The sequence below is a fragment of the Aulonocara sp. 'chitande type north' Nkhata Bay genome, linkage group LG8, assembly GCF_057382095.1.
Source record: "Aulonocara sp. 'chitande type north' Nkhata Bay isolate Kocher_YH1m ecotype deep benthic linkage group LG8, A_spYH_male_GT1.1, whole genome shotgun sequence".
In the NCBI taxonomy this organism is placed as follows: Eukaryota; Metazoa; Chordata; class Actinopteri; order Cichliformes; family Cichlidae; genus Aulonocara; species Aulonocara sp. 'chitande type north' Nkhata Bay.
In genome coordinates this window covers 8530692-8547744 of record NC_141351.1, presented here as the reverse complement: position 1 = coordinate 8547744, position 17053 = coordinate 8530692, and the positions used below count along the sequence as shown (strand labels likewise).

General features: G+C 39.3%; 2 protein-coding genes across 3 annotated transcripts; one reads left to right on the top strand and one right to left on the bottom strand.

Annotated features, from left to right (window-relative positions):
- Positions 1-408: 408 nt before the first annotated feature.
- med24 (mediator complex subunit 24) lies at positions 409-12952 on the top strand. Of its 2 annotated transcripts, none has more exons than XM_086303194.1 (26): positions 409-643; positions 871-1001; positions 1080-1162; positions 1289-1327; positions 1417-1490; positions 1743-1966; positions 2317-2428; positions 2532-2682; positions 2857-2970; positions 3247-3300; positions 3420-3502; positions 3980-4066; positions 4293-4392; positions 4657-4799; positions 4925-4962; positions 5073-5155; positions 5969-6147; positions 6466-6565; positions 7057-7232; positions 7383-7647; positions 8168-8349; positions 8438-8531; positions 8654-8753; positions 9625-9705; positions 11734-11882; positions 12627-12952. In XM_086303194.1, exons 2-26 carry the CDS (start codon positions 872-874, stop codon positions 12741-12743), a joined length of 2958 nt encoding a protein of 985 aa, XP_086159320.1. In that variant the 5' UTR covers positions 409-643; position 871; the 3' UTR covers positions 12744-12952. The 2 variants fall into 2 exon arrangements, with proteins under 2 accessions (XP_086159320.1, XP_086159319.1); XM_086303193.1 differs by having other exon boundaries at positions 4281-4392.
- Positions 12953-12959: 7 nt separating this feature from the next.
- csf3a (colony stimulating factor 3 (granulocyte) a) lies at positions 12960-15707 on the bottom strand. The gene is made up of 5 exons (XM_086303197.1): positions 15543-15707; positions 14843-15015; positions 14229-14336; positions 13987-14133; positions 12960-13896 (listed from the first exon to the last, which is right to left on the bottom strand). Exons 1-5 carry the CDS (start codon positions 15556-15558, stop codon positions 13705-13707), a joined length of 636 nt encoding a protein of 211 aa, XP_086159323.1. The 5' UTR covers positions 15559-15707; the 3' UTR covers positions 12960-13704.
- Positions 15708-17053: the final 1346 nt, after the last annotated feature.

Here is a 17053-nt window from a genome sequence, read left to right as displayed (position 1 = left end):
TCACCAAATCAATATTGTGTAAACAAGTTTAATATGGTAGTTGTAGCTAGTTTTACTTGGTCTTCATACTGCTGAGTAAACTAAACCTAGCTAAAATCTCCAATAAATGAGGTGGTGTATAAAGTCCTGTATTTGCCTCCAAAATTTAAAGGAGTAGAAACAAAAAGTTGCATAACACAAAAAATACTAAGTCATGCCTCTGCAAGAACTATACTTTCCTTCATTTTCACTAACAAACAAAACGACACTGCAAACGGCTAACAAGACATCACAGGGGTCAGGCTAAAATAGCTGTTTATATTAGAAAATGATTCAGTTCTTTGGTTTCATGTTTTACCTTTAGCTGGAAGGCACAACAACATTTTTGCTGCCTTCATTTCCTTATGTATAGAAAGGGGTATAAATACAGTGGCCGAGCCATGATTCTTACCTTTGTAAACAGCGTCATCTGCTGCTAGTCGAGCGGAGCTCTGCCGGTATTCCCCTTCAACCAATCCGCGCGAAGAATACTGAAACGTCAGGAGATTAACCAATGAACGGGGACGTCTTTCAAAACAAAAACGTCGCTTCTTGCGTCGTGAAGCTGGGGTCCTATATAAACAAATATATTTTAGCGTAAGCTTCTAAAAACTCAAAGCGTCAGGTAGGTATCAGATTTAGCACCGCTTTAAGACTCGTTTTGGTGTTAATTTGTTGTGAAAACTGTTTGTTTTCTGTATCCGACAGGAGAAGTTTTCTTTAACTATTTCATTAGCAAATAGCATGAGCTAACGTAGCTAGGAAATAGTGTAAAATAAGCTTGAGTGTTACAGCGAAAAAACGAACAGTGACTGAATGGTGGCCATTTTTATTGATCTTTTCCCCCGCCAGGATGAAAATGGTCAATTTGAAGCAAGCCATTCTGCAGGCTTGGAAAGATCGTTGGAGTGACTACCAGTGGGCCATCAACATCAAGAAAAACTTCCCAAAGGGAGTAACATGGGACTATCTCAACCTTGCAGGTTGGTAGTAGTCTGTTTAAGTATACCGGTTCTTGTGTTTTCTAAAGTTGCTCTAACTGTTCCTTGTATATAATTCAGAGGCTTTGATGGAGCAGGCGATGATTGGACCATCCCCTAACCCACTCATCTTGTCTTATCTCAAATATGCCATAAGTTCACAGGTGAGATAAAGCACTTGTATTTTTTTTTTTTTTTTAAAAAGCAAATTAAAACGTGTGAAACTGAGAAGATTATCTAACCTTGTTGGTTGTTTCGCATGTTGTTATTTGTCTCCTCTCTTGCCATAGATGGTGTCTTATTCCAGTGTGCTTATGGCTATCAGCAAGGTAGTTTTCTGCATGACAATACTCAATGCAAAATTATTTTTACTATAAGAAAATGTGAATGATCTTAATACTTGTCTTTTCTGTGACAGTTTGATGATTTTTCCCGGGAGCTCTGTGTCAAGTCACTGTTAGAAATAATGGACATGTTCTGCCATCGCCTTAGGTATGTTAAGTGTTTCTAATGCATCTGCATGAATCTAATTCACGTCTTTTAAAATTCTGATGGATGCAGAAATGTTTTTTAGAACCAAGGTTTGCAGAAGAGTATCTCTAAATGCACAACACATCAAACAACACGACAAACCATGAAGCCGATGAGATCCAGCCCTGTACTAGCAAGGTGTACCTAATAAAGGGACCAGTGAGTGTGTATCTTGTTTAAAATGTCACTGCTTCTTGTCTCTTATTGATCCAGCTGTCACGGAAAAACAGAGGAATGCATCGGGCTTTGTCGGGCTCTGCTGGCAGTGGTAGTGTGGCTGCTGCAGGGCTGCGCGTGGTACTGTGAGAAGCTCAGAGAACTGGGTCCATCAGCCAGCACAGAGACCAGTCTTGGAGCCTGCCAGGAAAGGCTCCAGAGTCTGATGAACAGCACCAAGAACAGAGCTTTGGTCCACATTGCCAGATTGGAGGACCAAGGTATAGAAGTGTGTGTGGGTATTTGTTTACACACAGGGTTGTGCTCAGTGAAGTCTGGCTGTAATCTGCTGATGTATCAGTACAATAGTGTATAAATTACCCGAGGCTCTATTAACATGCTCTCAAAAGTTTATTGGCAGTTTATTTACCTTTTAATATTAAGTAATTCTAAGGCAAACACCTGCATATGTGTGGAATCTGGCAATTGGCAAAATTATTGGCAGTCAGCCATAGTGATTCAAAAATTTCACTTAAGCTAAAACTGTCATTTTTGGCCAAATCTTGAATGTGTGTTTTTGTGCCGAGCGTGGCATCTAAACACTGTTTCTGCTGCTGCTTTTCCTCCACAGGTTCCTGGAGCAATGTAGAGCAAGCTGTGCTTAATTTGACAGATGGTCTTAGTAGTGTGACTAACTCAAAACTGCATACTAAATTAGAGGAGAGCTTGTCACTAGTAAAAAGGTGAGGCTGACATGTTAATAATGAGCAAATGATCCTAATTTGACAATAGTTTCAAGCGTCCCATCTGACTTCTTTGTGCCGATTTCTTCACTCTCTTCTTCAGTATTCCCCTGATGCTGTCTGAGCAGAGTGACCCTCCAGTTTATGCCTCTTTTCCATCAGTTCATGCCTTCATCATGCTGGAAGGCACTATGAATTTGACAGGAGAGATACAGCCACTGGTGGAGCAGTTAATGATGATCAAAAGAATGCAGGTGAATACTAAGCTGTGGAAAAAAACTGTAAAAATTTAGACTGACAGATTTTATAAGACAAAGGAATTTCATTACACACAAAAAAGAAAATGTTCAGCTTTTGGCCAAAGTATTACGCAGCCTTTCCTGGTGAGGTTTTGTGTGATGCAAATGGAATCTTTCTATTCCCATCAGAGAATCCCTGCTCCCCTTTTTGTCCTGGAGATATGGAAAGCTTGCTTCACTGGCCTCATTGAGTCACCAGAGGGCACAGAGGAGCTTAAATGGACTGCTTTTACTTTCCTTAAGGTTAGATCCACTTCAACGAGGAAAACTTGGTCTTCTGTTGTCTTTTTGTCTGTCTTTTGCTGCTTTTACTTGTTGTTTATATCATTGCCTGCTTCCTTGACTCTGTTTGTTGTGGATTTTTATTGTAGTTTAGAGAAGGAATAGTGTGCAAAATTTTGTGCGGTGATTTTTAAATCTCCCCTCTGAGCTGTCTGCATGAAACTGATTTGGTAGTAATATTACTGTCTACCCTTCACAGAAATCAGATGAAATTAACTTGTGATTTCTTAATCTCAGATCCCACAAGTTCTACTCCGACTAAAGAAATATCCTCAGAGTGACAGAGGACAGGTAAAGTAAATGCCTGACTGATCTTTGTATTGGAAGTTAACACCTAGATATTGAGCGCTGGGTGTGTAATGTCATAAACTGTCTTTGTCACTTTCAATCGTTGCAAACGTTTTTCCCAGGATTTCATGGAGGATGTGAACATAGCATTTCAGTACTTACTTAAGCTTACGCCACTCCTGGACAAAGCAGATCAGAGATGCAAGTAAGTGTTCGTAAATGTCACTGGAGATGCCCCTGATCTCATAATAAGATTATATAGATAACACAAGCAGCTATAGCTACTAAGCCTGGTTCTGCCGTAGGTTTCTTCCTGTTAAATGGGAGTTTTTCCTTCCCAGTGTCGCCAAGTGCTTGCCCATAGGAGGTCATCTGATTGTTAGGGTTTCTCTGTATTACTGCAGGGGTCTTTACCTTATAATATAAAGCACCGTGAGGTGACTGTTTTTGTGATTTGACATTATATAATTGAGTTGAACTGAAATGGCAGTAATTAAATATCTTTTATATTCAGGTGCTGCCGTCTGTGACATTGTTAAAGCGGCTATTATTAAAATTATTACCCATCTTCCATTTACCATCTTGTATTCTAATAGTATAGCTGTTTATGTTTACCTGTATATACCAAGTTCAACGATGTTCCAATTTTTTTAATTTTTTTCCCTTTTGCTTCTTTACGTAGCTGTGATTGCCTTGGAATGCTCCTGACAGAGTGTAATAAACTCGGGCTGCTGTCGGATTCAAATACAGTTAACCTCACATCAAAGCGGTATGGGTTTCTCTGCTATCAGAAAACATGCGATTATGGATATTTTAGGACAAAGATTACCTATATTTCTTTTTAAAAATTTTAATTATATTGATGAGAAATGAGAATGGAATTTTATCCACTATATTCATGTCATTTCCCCCAACACCTCCATCCTATCCCCATCCTCTTCCCCGTCCCTTTTTATCCTTCTCCCCCTGCAAATTTGATTCAGGACCGAGGACAGGGAGTTCGCCCCCAGGCTAAAGACTGCAGAAAATGCTAACATCCAGCCTAACCCAGGCCTCATCCTGAGGGCGGAGCCCACTGTTACCAATATTCTCAAGGTAGCACCCCATAACCATGTTTGAATTGTGCATGTTTTTAATTAAATTATATCAAAATGCAGATGTAGTGTTGGCCATTGACAGAAGTGCCAAAGAAGGTTCAGAGAATCATGTATATGATTGTAAAAGTGATCCACAACCAATGAGACCTAATGTCTGAAAATATCAGAATCAATGTGTTTTAAAGGTCACAACATTACAACAGCTTAGTGTTTGTTTGTTTTTTAAAAATACGAGTATAAGTTTTCCATCTTTGTTCATTAGACAGTAGATGCAGACCACTCTAAGTCTCCTGAGGGTCTGCTCGGTGTTCTTGGCCACATGTTGTCTGGGAAGAGCCTAGATCTGCTCCTGGCTGCAGCAGCAGCCACTGGGAAACTCAAATCCTTTGCCCGGAAGTTCATTAAGTGAGTAAATTACGCTTTTGAAGACCGGCAATGTTCAAGTGTTGGGAGATTATGTGCAACGTCATCTTGAACGTGAAGTTTTCGTGTGTTACTGTGTAATGTTTCATCCCCCTGTTTTGTTCCAGGCTTAATGAGTTTCCCAAGCACATCAGCGGGGAAGGATGTGAGTTCAAATACAAGAGTGGCATGTTCCGAATAGGGAATTTCTTCTTTCATTCACACGATCTTTCAGTGGGATACTAACACTGTGGATGTTCTCCTCCTTTCCGTTAGCCAAGTCTGCGTCTGTACGGGCTCTGCTCTTCGACATCTCCTTCCTCATGCTCTGCCACGTGGTGCAGACATATGGATCTGAGGTTAGTTCAGTTTGACAAAGTTCAAGTGCACAAAAACAGCCCAGGAATGGCTTTATTGCAGCTCGCTGGACGGCTTTGGAAAATGTAACAGAAGACTTTCTGTTTTCACAAGTTTTAAAACTTTTGCTACTGATAAAGACATTGCCCATCGTCATTCATGCTGCACTGTTATAATTAGGTAATAGATGTGTATGAAATGTTTTTTTTTTTACTGCATACTATAGAAATTACTTTATTTATATATAATTTTACAGTGAATCCACTGTTTTAAAAAAACAGTTTTTGTGAATTAACGAAAGCTTTTATACTTACAGGGCAATAATTACACAGAGCTGCCAACAATTCCAATGTCATTTTACACATCTCTTACAATTTAAGCCCAAAGAGTTTTAAATTTAATTTAATTTTAGAATTTCTTTAATTTACAACTGCAACATTTCTTTATCTTGACAAAATATTTTTTTTTAAAAGAGAATTTTTCCTTTTTCTTTTATTAAGAGATCTCAGGAGTTAAATGTGTAGTTAAACTTCTTTATGCTGACAGAAAGGGGATTTCTCTGGTAGGCTGTATGTGGCCCTGCGATGTAAAAATTAGTTTTATGTCGTTGAAAATTCAAGTCTTAACTATGTTAATTGTGGACAGACTTACTTTGCATCTGTATTAAGCAACAAGGCTTTTTTGCATATTAAAATATTCTATAAAGGTCTTCGCTAGCGTTAAAAAGGGAGAAAAATGTGGTGGTCACCTCAAAATAATAAACAGTAGAGATACTGTCTTTTTGAGCAGATTGTGATCAGCTGACTTTTGTCCAGGTGATCCTATCAGACCCCAGTCCTTCAGGAGAGACGCCCTTCTTCGAAACGTGGCTGCAGACATGTATGCCTGAAGAGGGCAAGACTCTGAACCCAGAAAACCCCTGCTTCAGACCCGAGCCTGGGAAAGTGGAGAGCCTAGTGACCCTGCTGAACAACTCATCAGAGATGAAACTAGTGTGAGTGAAATCTGTAAATGAATCATTTACAGTCAGTGCAGATGTTGCCTGGCATTGCTGCGGTAATTAACTTTAGATCTTTTCTTTAGATGGTGGCATACTCAACCCCGTCATGAAGTTGCTTAACACCCTGAACTTCATTTACATGCCTGAATAACAATTATGATAGACGTAAAAGAGCACAGTTTTTTACTGTACTGTATTTTTGTTTGACATAAATGTTTCTGATTTTAACTTGCACTTATTTAGTGTTTAGAAATGTCTTAAACGTGGCCAGCAATGCTCTGAATGTGGTTTTTTTTCCTAACCTTGTGACAGGCAGGTGAAATGGCATGAGATCTGCCTTAGCATTCCAGCGGCCATACTGGAAGTCTTGAATGCATGGGAGAATGGTGTGCTTTCTGTAGAGGCGGTCCAGGTTTGTCTAGCTTCACTATTTTTCCTTCCTGTGGGTAATAAAGATTTCTTGTGGTTTCCTAAGTATCTCATGTCTGTGAAGGTTCTCAGTCATCCAGGTGATCGTAGTCAAAGGTGCTAGCAAAGAAAAGCGTCTTAAAGAAGTCCAGATGCTTTTCTTTGCAAGCTCCTTTGACTAAGTATCTCATATGATTTTCAGGTTTCAACCCTTCCCACCCTTGTATTTCGTTGAGTCATGACTTGACATTTTCCACTGAATATGTCGAGACTACTTGAGTAAAAAAAAAAAGCTGTGAAAACGCGCATCATTAGTGACGTCTAATAGGTGTAGCCAACTTGTCGCTTCTTCCCTATTCCTTTCAACTTTGTTTTCTAATGCAAAGTGGGAGGATGCCCATTTTAGTCAGAATTCGACCGTCTCTAACCCTTCCTTCTCTTCATTCTGCTAATCACATCCTTCCTCTTTCCTGGGTGCTGCCATTGCAAGCGTAGAAGATTACTGACAATATCAAGGGCAAAGTGTGCAGCATGGCCATCTGTGCGGTTGCATGGTTGGTAGCCCATGTCCGGATGCTTGGAAGAGATGAGAGGGAGAAGCCCCAGACTATGATCCGGCAGCTTGTAACGCCACTTTATGGGGAGAACACTCTGCAGTTTTACAATGAACGGTACAAACGCATAAAGAGCACATCCACACCAGCACCCACCGACTTTATATTTTACAAATTCTGAGAAATTTCCTTGTTCTGGATTCAGTTTGATTCTCCGTCTCTCATCACCCGAGTTAAAAGTAACATTTTCTTCCACAATCTCACCAGCGTGATCATAATGAGCTCCATCATGGAGCACATGTGCGCCGATGTCTTCCAACAGACGGGTGCCACCCTGCGGTCCCCAGTGGAGGGCCAGGAGCCGATCCCCTACCGCAACCTGCTGCCACCCAAAGAACCCATCCATACGGCCCTCAGCAAACAGTTCCAGGCAGTGCTGCGTAAAGGCTGGGTGGACAGCCGAGCTCTGCATCTGTTCGAGAGTCTTCTCAACATGGGAGGTGTCTTCTGGTTCACTAACAATCTGGTCAAGGTACGCGGATAAAAGGTCTGATGGTTTATGCAGTGACCATCGGCAACACTATCGATCTTTAAAGGCGAATGATTTTTATTTATTTATTTTTTAACTTGAAGATTTTCTTTATTGGCTTCCTTGATGTGTTACAATTTTACTTGAGCAACCGTTAGCCAGAAACGTAGTTAAATTTTGAAATTTAAGCAGAAAAAGTGAGAACATCGAGCCAGAGCAAAGACGTTAGTGAAACCAATGTGGTTACATTAGATAAAGAAAAGCTTTGCATGCATTAATTTCCTCATAAAATGTTGACGAATATGTGATGTATTTATGTACTTGTTTTTTACCCAAGCCTGTAGCGGTTTCTTTGCACGTCATTGACCTTAAATAGTGTTCGTAGGAGTCCGTGTTGTCGGTTGTGCAAACATTTGTGCATAAAACACTGTTGACATTATTCCGTTGCACTAATGGTCACTAATCTCATTTTATTCAAATCAATGTCCAGTTTGTGAAAACATGAAACTGTTTCTTAACACAGGAACTGTTAAAGGAGACACGGCAGGAGTGGGCCAATCGAGTGGTAGAGTTACTCTACAGCATCTTCTGCTTGGACACCCAGCAGATCACCCTCACGCTGCTAGGTACCATACTGCCCAATCTACTCACAGACTCCGCCCACTGGCGCAGCCTGGCAGACCCACCTGGAAAGGCACTGGCCAAGTAAGAGAAGCTTAATACCCTAAGGGCAGCAGTCGCTGTGGCGTTTTTGACTTCCGGTTTTGACTTTTGTCTCTGGATGTCCCCTCAGGCTGTCTGTGTGGTGCGCACTCAGCTCTTACTCCTCTCACCACAAAGGTTCTTTCTCAGCTCGCCAGCGCAAAAGGCAGAGAGAAGATATTGAGGTAAAGAAGCTCTTTAAAAATAAAAATTTTAAAACTTGGTAAAATTAGGAGAACGTGTTTTCTGTAAGAGGACGTGTTTGAGTGTAAAAATACTGACATGATTCCTTTATTATTCCCTGCAGGACTACAACAGCCTCTTTCCCTTGGATGACACTCAACCATCTAAACTCATGCGGCTGCTCAGCTCCAACGAGGATGAACCTGTAGCCCTTTCCAGTCCAGGTTAGGCCCCTTTGTGCCTGGATTTGAATACACCGTCAAATGATAAAGCCTGTGGTTTACAGATGTCTGAGCTGGGGATGATAATGGTGGTAATACCAGAGAGTTTCAGAACTGTAACAGCAAGTTACTTCTAGTAAGCACTTAAAATGCTTTGTGAACTGGTCTTCCTCCTCATTAATTATCCTTCAAGTGCATTGGCTGCCAGCAGGTTCTAACTTGAACGCTGCCATCCAGTGCTTCTTGCTTTGAACGATTGTGCAGTTAGCATACCCCTTTCACCCTGCTATTCACATGACTTAAAGTAATGAGCATTTATATTAACTGCTATGGAAATTTTCCCTTGTTTAGTTTTACACAGAAACCCCCACACAGGATGTCAAACTTCAGTGTTGCATGACTTAGGGAAAAAAATGCTTTGATGTTAAGACTGAAAGTGACACTGGTTTTCTTGCTACGTAAAGTCAATCATTTAGAAACCGTTCATCAATGCCGGATGCCTCACTTTATAGACTTTTTAAAATTTTATTATGAATAAAATACATCTTTTAGCGCAAGGAGAAAGAAACATTTATTTTCCATGTTAAGAAAAAAAATCAGAATTAATTTATTTTGTTTAAAAAAAAATCATCTTTTCATTTTTAGTATCATTGAAATGTCTTATTCCAGGAATTATGATTATGATGTAAGATTGCAGTGGAAACCAACCGTCAACGGATCCTTAACTTCCTTTTTCACATCCTCTAGATTTTTAAATGTTTTTTTTTGTTTGTTTTTTGGGGGGGGAGCATAAAATTTCCTCGAATGACTAAATTAGTAGAACGAAAATGAAACTTGTCAACTCATCCATCACATCTTCCTTGTCTTCCTGCAGGAGACCGGTCTATGAGCAGCTCTCTATCTGCCTCACAGCTCCACACTGTCAACATGAGGGACCCCCTCAACCGAGTCCTGGGTGAGAATCTTGCCAGCATCTCTTTTCTCTCATCCCCATTTCTTTCATAGAAATGTCTAAATTACGATGAACAAATTCAAGAAAAATCCTGAATTAACTAATCAGGGAAACGATTTGATGTGAAACTGGAGAGGCTGGTATGTTGCTGTGATTAAAGCCACAAGATCTCCAATTCTGAAGGCCCAATGGGACCTCATCCAGCCCTTGAATATGTTTGCAAGGCCAAACACAGAGCTAAGACACTCATTATTTTCATGTAAAGTGAATTTTAGTGTGATGTTTGTTTGTTTTTTTTCAATCAAAGTCACGCTAAAAGAAATGTCTGACATTACTGAGAATTATATTTTGCATGTTTAAAGTTAGCAAGAATGCTATATGTTATATGAATGTGACTTTTTAAAATTTGCATGATTTAAAAAAATATATATATTAGAAAGAACCTTTTTTTTGCCTCTGCAAAACAACACAATAGATTTTAGACCAAAACGTTGTAATTAAAGTGCAAAAGCTTTAAGCTTTCATTTAAGTTTAACAAAAGTATTACATCAACTGCTTAGGAATTGCAACCATTTTTATTCATAATGCCCATTTTCTGAGGCTTGGAAATAATTGGATATTTACTGAAAAGCAGATTCATGACTAGGTGAGGCCTGTTTCCTCTTTATATCATGACACACTAACAGTTTATAATATCTGTAGTTGATTCCATGCGTTGAACTTGTATTTGTCTTATCACTGGAGCTTTCACAATGAAGTCCAAAGAGATGCAAGCAGAGAAGACTTTCATTAGACTAACGGAAATCAAAATAAAACTTAGAGAGATGGTGGAAAAAAAAAAAAAAAAGCATGAAGTGGTCAACTCAGCAAAACCAAACAGTGTTAAAGACCACAGAAGAAAACAAAAGTGCGTGATCACAGAATTATTTCCTTTAAGCATATAACCACATCAAAAACACATTGAGGATGTAGGCGTAGCATTTAAAGGTCTACCATCAAGAGACACCTTCGTCAATGGAAAATTTGTTGATGGTGTGACTGCTGATGGAAGTAGCAGGATGAAGTGTTAAATGCATGGGGCTGTGCTGTCTCTCAGAATCAGCCAAAGTCTGCAAAACTGATTAGCCAGCATTTCACGATGCAAATGGATAATGACCCAAAGCATGCTGAAAAAAACAGCCCAAGAGTTTCTCGAGGCAAAGAAGCGGGATATTCTTCAGCGGCCAAGTCAGTCAACCCAAGTGAGCACTGCAGAGAGACCCACTAATAAGCGGCAATTGAAGGCGCTTGCGGCAATCAGTATAGTTAACTTTATGTTAGTTTGTCCAATTACTTTTGAGCACCTGAAAATGGGGCACCATATATTAAAATGGATGTCATTCCTAAATGTTTAATGCACTACTTGTGTTAAGCTCTTTAAATTCAAAGTGAAAGTCTTCTTTCCAGTCAAGTATTTCAGATTATTTGGCTGAAAATCCACTGTGGTGTTATTAAAAAGGCACAAAAAAGGGTTATCATCCAAACTTTCACGGGCCAAACGATAAACACGACAATGTCTGGGTTTCTGGGGTGGGACCACCTTGGGTCAACCACCTTCCGTGTATGCTCATTTAAATTAAGATCTGGGGTTCTTAGGCTTTTTGTTATTTACTCGAACCTTTGTCGAGCAGTTTCTGCAGTGTGGCAGAGTGCAGTGTGCTGCTTTGGGAAACTGCTGTCATCAGGGAGTGCCATTACAACAAATGAAAGCGCTTGATCAGCAATAACATTTAGAAAGTTGATTGGGTTAATCTGGACGTAGCCTTTTTTGTTAGATCCTCTCCTGATGAACAGATTTGCTTACCTGGATGATTAAACATGCATCAAAACATTTAGATGGGTGGTTCATGCCAAAGAATGCTAACACCCAGCCCAACAGTGCACTGCAGCTACTACTCATCTTGTCAGTGGTGTTGATATTGGGGATGATTTGATTTGGGATATAAAATAATTCAGCAGGATAGTACTTACCATCTGTTCTCTTTCTTTTAGCCAACCTTTTTCTCCTCATTTCCTCCATCCTTGGCTCAAAGATGGCTGGACCTCACACCCAGTTTGTGCAGAGCTTCATGGAGGAGTGTGTTGAGTGTCTGGAGCAGGGAAGCCGTGGGAGCATCCTGCAGTTCATGCCTTTTACAATGGTGAGTTATGAGCTGTGAGGGGAGAGGCCAGACAGGTGGAGATAAAGGAGTGAGAAGGATGACTGCTTCTTTAGATATTATCGGGAAGGGTTCAGGAATCCTGCTTACAAGTGTTCTACTGCCTTTAAAGACTGAGTGTTCTGATAAGATCAAGAGGGAGTCTGAAGGTCATAGCACAGATGCTTCTTGCATTTGCAAGAGATATTAATCACTCCTACAAGCTTCGAAATGTTAGGGTTGCCACATTTTCAAAACATGTGCAGAGTTTGAAATGGAATAAAATGCCAAGAACAAACCAGAATTGATAACAGAAAGGAGAAAAAAAGAGTAATGGACAAAAAATGGTAAATGGCCTGTATTTGTATAGCGCTTTACTAGTCCCTAAGGACCCCAAAGCGCTTTACACATTCAGTCATCCACCCATTCACACACTGGTGATGGCAAGCTACATTGTAGCCACAGCCATCCTGGGGCGCACTGACAGGCAAGACAGAGGCAACTTAGCTGATTTAGTGGAGCATCTTTTTCTAGTTCTGAGAAAAAGTATTTCTTAATTCTTTTCTTTTGTTCTAGTTACATTTTACAATAAGTGTCCCATGAAAACCAGATCAAGGGTCAGGAACACACCCACTCAAAAAAGAATGACAATTAGCCTTGAGCAACACAATAAAATTCTTACTGTTTCTTGGGAAATACCGCCTCTCAGAATAACAGTTACTTTTCTTTTTTCTTCTGCACATTTAGGTTTACGAGTTGGTGAAGCTGCCCGCTCTGGCCAAACCTAAAGTTGTGCTTGCAATCACTGACCTGACTCTGCCGCTGGGGAGACGTGTAGCTGCCAAAGCCATCTCTGCTCTGTGAGGCTCGGGTTTAAATTTACCTCCGAAATAAATCGAGGCATCGACGGATTTATCTTCTGTTGGTGGGCAACAAAAGCCCAGCGGAGGGCTAAAAACAGTTTGCAAGAGCTCTGGACTCACATTGTTTTGATATTCTTTTATATATTTTTTTTCACACTTGTAAATAATTTTGGAATAAATAAAGAAATCAGACAGAAAATCTTCTTTGCTTGCCTGTGTTTATTGGTTGCATTTGTTTTGTGAGTTTTTGTGACACATCATTGTGAAATGGCACCTCTGTGTTTTTTGAGTTTCAGTAACATGATGTGTGGCCGCTGTCGTTGTTGTCCCTTGAGTCAGAATGATCACATGCTACCCAGCCCAACACATGACACCATACACAAGGCACTGTGGGTCATCTCTTGTCACAGTCATACACCGCTTGCAACACTTCTTAAAGGACATCCGTCTGGTTCAGTAGCGGAAATAATGACAGCAAAGTCCTTATTTCACCCTTAGTTGCACTTCTCTATTAGAGTAGTAACTTCACTGGAAGTTCAGGTTTCATTTTATTGTTTTGTATAATTATGCATGTTTTTTCACAAAGAGGTACAAATGTTTTTCAGAAAATGTTTTTTTTATTAAAAAATAAGAAAATACAGACATTATTATTATAATTTAAATAAAAATAATACAAAAATATACAATTTTACTCATGTTCTGCTGTTGGTATCGATTAACGTGCCACCAACACCTTAAATCAACTGTCAAATACCTTAATGTACTGCTTTACAGAGCATTAGTCAATTGTGTTAACATTTCCTTAGTTTTAACCTGTGAAAATAAATAGTCCAGTCCAGTTCTGTTAATAAATATATAAATATGAAATGCAAATACAAAAATAAATAATGCTTTCACAGATCAATAAATACCATAACGTACATTTTGGACATGAGCCAAAAGCAAAGTGTGACACTTTTTGGTCAGGACTCTGTCTCCACCTCTGTGCTGCGGTCCAGAGTCCTGAGGAAGCGGACCAGGTCCTGAATGTAAGACTGGAGGTCCACCAGAGTCAGGTGTGCTGCCACCTGAAATTCATAATCTGCTGGTAGATTTAAGGGCGCGGAGGGTTTGGTGGGGTGTGGTGAACCTTGTGGATGGACAATTTTTAACATCTAAAAAAGCAAAACAAAGAAAATGATTTTAAGCATTAAGAAGATGCAACATGCAAAAACAATTTGTCAGACTGGCTGCAAAAATTCTACCTCTTTGATCTGAATGGCGAGGTCTCGTACATCAGCCATTAGCTCGGTGACTCTATCTTTGTTTGCCAGCCTGGGGTAGTTTTTGAGGGAGCTCAGCAAGGCCCGGTACGTCTGCAGACCCTCATAGAGCTGTCTCAAACCGTCCTCCTTATGGAAGAGAGAGAGAGAAAAACAAACTGGTCATCGTGTCTGCTTTTAGACTCTCAAAGCATGATGACAGTTCACTCTCAAAGAATGCTTACCAAAGTGACGTTTTCTGACAGGGCTTTGATATGAGGAGCAGAGGGGATGCCAAGCCTGGACCTCATGATCTCAAACTGCGCATTATCTGTGGAGTTCAGCTGCAGAGTCTACGATAAAAGAAATAACATCAAATGGTTAAGGATGTATAGCAGCGAGGAATTCCAAAGCAAACACCAGTTGGAGGGTGGGGGGCAGTGAAGGCAACAGCAGATCGTTAAATTAATGCACTAAAATGTCACATCCTAAAAACTAGACCAGAAATATTTGTCCTGTGTTCTTACAAGATGCTGAGTCATTAAGAGACTTTTATTTGTGGTTTCAGAAATACTCAAGTAAAATCCAGCTGTGTAAAAACAACGAAAAACATGCCAGATGTTGATAACTCAGTTGCCTGTCATCTAAAAACAAAAAAACATTGACAGACATGTGCTGTTTCTTTTCCAGAGACTGTTCATATCAGTCATTACAGCTACATAAACGCATTTCAGATACAAACGCCGCTGACTGCAGGCTCGACCGCGCAGGCTCCTTACGCTGACAGCACATTATCAAACACAAGTCATGACGCAGAAGCTTTAAAGAAATCAGGAAAAACTGCATTAGTGTGTCTCACCTCCGTCTTAATGCAGGATTTGTGTGTTTCGGGGATCGAGAGAAGGATCTTCTCTGTCAACTGCTTGCAGTTCTGTACAATCTTTTGAAATTCCGGACCTTCAACAAGTGCGCTTCTTTCCGGCAGAGGTGCGCTGAGGGCGAACGTGGCCATGTAGCAAGAAATAGCGAAAACTGCAAAAAGGAGAAGCAAACAAAACAAAAATTAAAAAACAAACAAACAAGGCATCAGCGGCGTAACATAGAAACAACCCCGATATTCATCCAGTATGCTGTGTGGAGGCAGAGAACAAAAGGCAGAACAAAGCCTCCTCTCAACCGGTCCTCTCTGCTGCAGATTTGGGCATGTCCCCCCTTGGGGCTAAATATGTGCAGCAGTTGAGAACAGCCCGTGTAATGTGAAGCTTGAGCCAAAAGTAACTGCAGTAGATCAGCATGGTGGAAAAGAAAGCCCGAGCAGATGTTTTAAAAAGCACCAGATGTTAACACAGAATAAAAGCCCTATTAATGAATCAAAACATCTGGTGCTTCTAAAACAAACCTGCCTTTCTATCAGTCAGAGATGTCTGCTTGTCCAAAGGCTGATCCTTTGAATTTTTCTTGTAGCTTCCTCTACAGACTCTACAGAGTGTTTTCGCTCTCTGGGGACGATCAGCAGAGAGGAGAAATCAGTATTCTGTAAGGATTGCCTCACTACTCACCAGTCAGAATGTGCATGGCCTCTGCTAGGAAATGCCTTAAAGTATTGACCTCTAGTGAACACCATCAATGATTTATGGTACGCTTATATAAAGCTGGACCGTGTGGAGGAAATTCCCCCAATTACTCATCCGATGGTGTTTCCATTAAAAATGTAAACGTTTGCACTTTAAAAAAAAAAAAAAAAAAAATTAAATACAAATTGTTGGTCCCAATAAGTGAGTAGTAATTTAATCAAGTTCACAGTAAAAAAAATGTTTTTTTAAGCATTTTTAGCATTTTAGCAATAACAATAATAACAATAATAATAACAATAATAATAATAATAAGTATTATTATTACTATTATTAATATTATTAACAATAATAATAATAATACATTTAGGAACAAAATAAAACAAGAAATAAATAAATAAAACACTTGTTTTAAAAAATATGAAAAATGTTTGAGTCACATTCAAATATAAAATAACTAAATTGAAAAACGGACACAATATGAAATAAATCTAAATAAATAAATAAATAAATAAATAATAATAACAGTAATAATTAAAAAGTAAATTCAAAAAGTCGTAATGAAATTTGTTAAATGGATGGACCTGATTTTTATTTATTTATTTATTCATTTACTTATTTATTGTAACAAAATATTTTTTTAAAAGAAAGAAAGAAGAAAGAAATTTGACAGTTAAGTCATACAATTCCAGAATTACGTTTTAATTACTTTAATTACTTAATTACTGTCGTCCTACAGATTGTGCAAAACTGTCATATAGTAAAATATAAAGGACAGAAAGAAGGAAACGGAAATGAAAAAGAAGTCAGTGAATTATTGCCTTTTGAAACACTGGATTTTTGGGCTGAAAGTGTTCTTTAGTTTTCTAACGTTGTCAGTCGTCATTTTGCCTGTTAGTCCATTGAGTCATCTGATGACGTACCTTTTAAAAAAAAAAAATCTATTAATAGACTGAAACATGTGACATCTCATCCCAGGATCAAACAGCTCCCCTGTCAATAAGGGAGCAGCCGAAAAGTAGCTGCCTAATCTGTCAAGAGATGAAGTCACACGTAGCTGCACCCCCACACTGTAAACGTTGTTTTTAGATTTTTATTTATTTATTTACTGTGGTTGCTGTTGCGGTATTTAGGATGATCAAAGTTTTTCCTCTTGTCATTCACACAGCTGCCCACTGATTTGGCGTTAGTGACATCACCGGATTTTGCCTCGTCTGCAGAGAAGAAGCGAAAAGGCTTACAACAGATACAACAGTCCCCCCTGGTGGGCTCGTCTTAGTATATGTATTGAACACTTGCCATGCATCGGTAATATATTAAAAGAAAATATCACGATTCAATACGTTCTCCACATTAAAGGCTACAGTTATGGAATTTAATGCACTTAATTCCAGTGTGTGATCTATCTAATTATAATAATCATATATATCTCATCGTTTTTTCTTCTTTTTTATTATTTATTTATTTATTTTACAAGCTATTTCAACTGTACATGTCCC

What these genes read in the sequence shown, in the direction of transcription:
- csf3a (XM_086303197.1), bottom strand. An exon ending in AATCCTGCATTAAGACGGAG is followed by an intron (nt 14,337 to 14,842) that starts GTGAGACACACT and finishes CTTTTATCGTAG; the next exon opens with ACTCTGCAGCTGAACTCCAC. An exon ending in TCGCCATTCAGATCAAAGAG is followed by an intron (nt 13,897 to 13,986) that starts GTAGAATTTTTG and finishes TTGCTTTTTTAG; the next exon opens with ATGTTAAAAATTGTCCATCC.
- med24 (XM_086303193.1), top strand. Translation starts at nt 872, where the DNA reads ATGAAAATGGTCAATTTGAAGCAAGCCATTCTGCAGGCTTGGAAAGAT. An exon ending in AGCTTGTCACTAGTAAAAAG is followed by an intron (nt 2,429 to 2,531) that starts GTGAGGCTGACA and finishes TCTCTTCTTCAG; the next exon opens with TATTCCCCTGATGCTGTCTG. An exon ending in CTGTTACCAATATTCTCAAG is followed by an intron (nt 4,393 to 4,656) that starts GTAGCACCCCAT and finishes TTTGTTCATTAG; the next exon opens with ACAGTAGATGCAGACCACTC.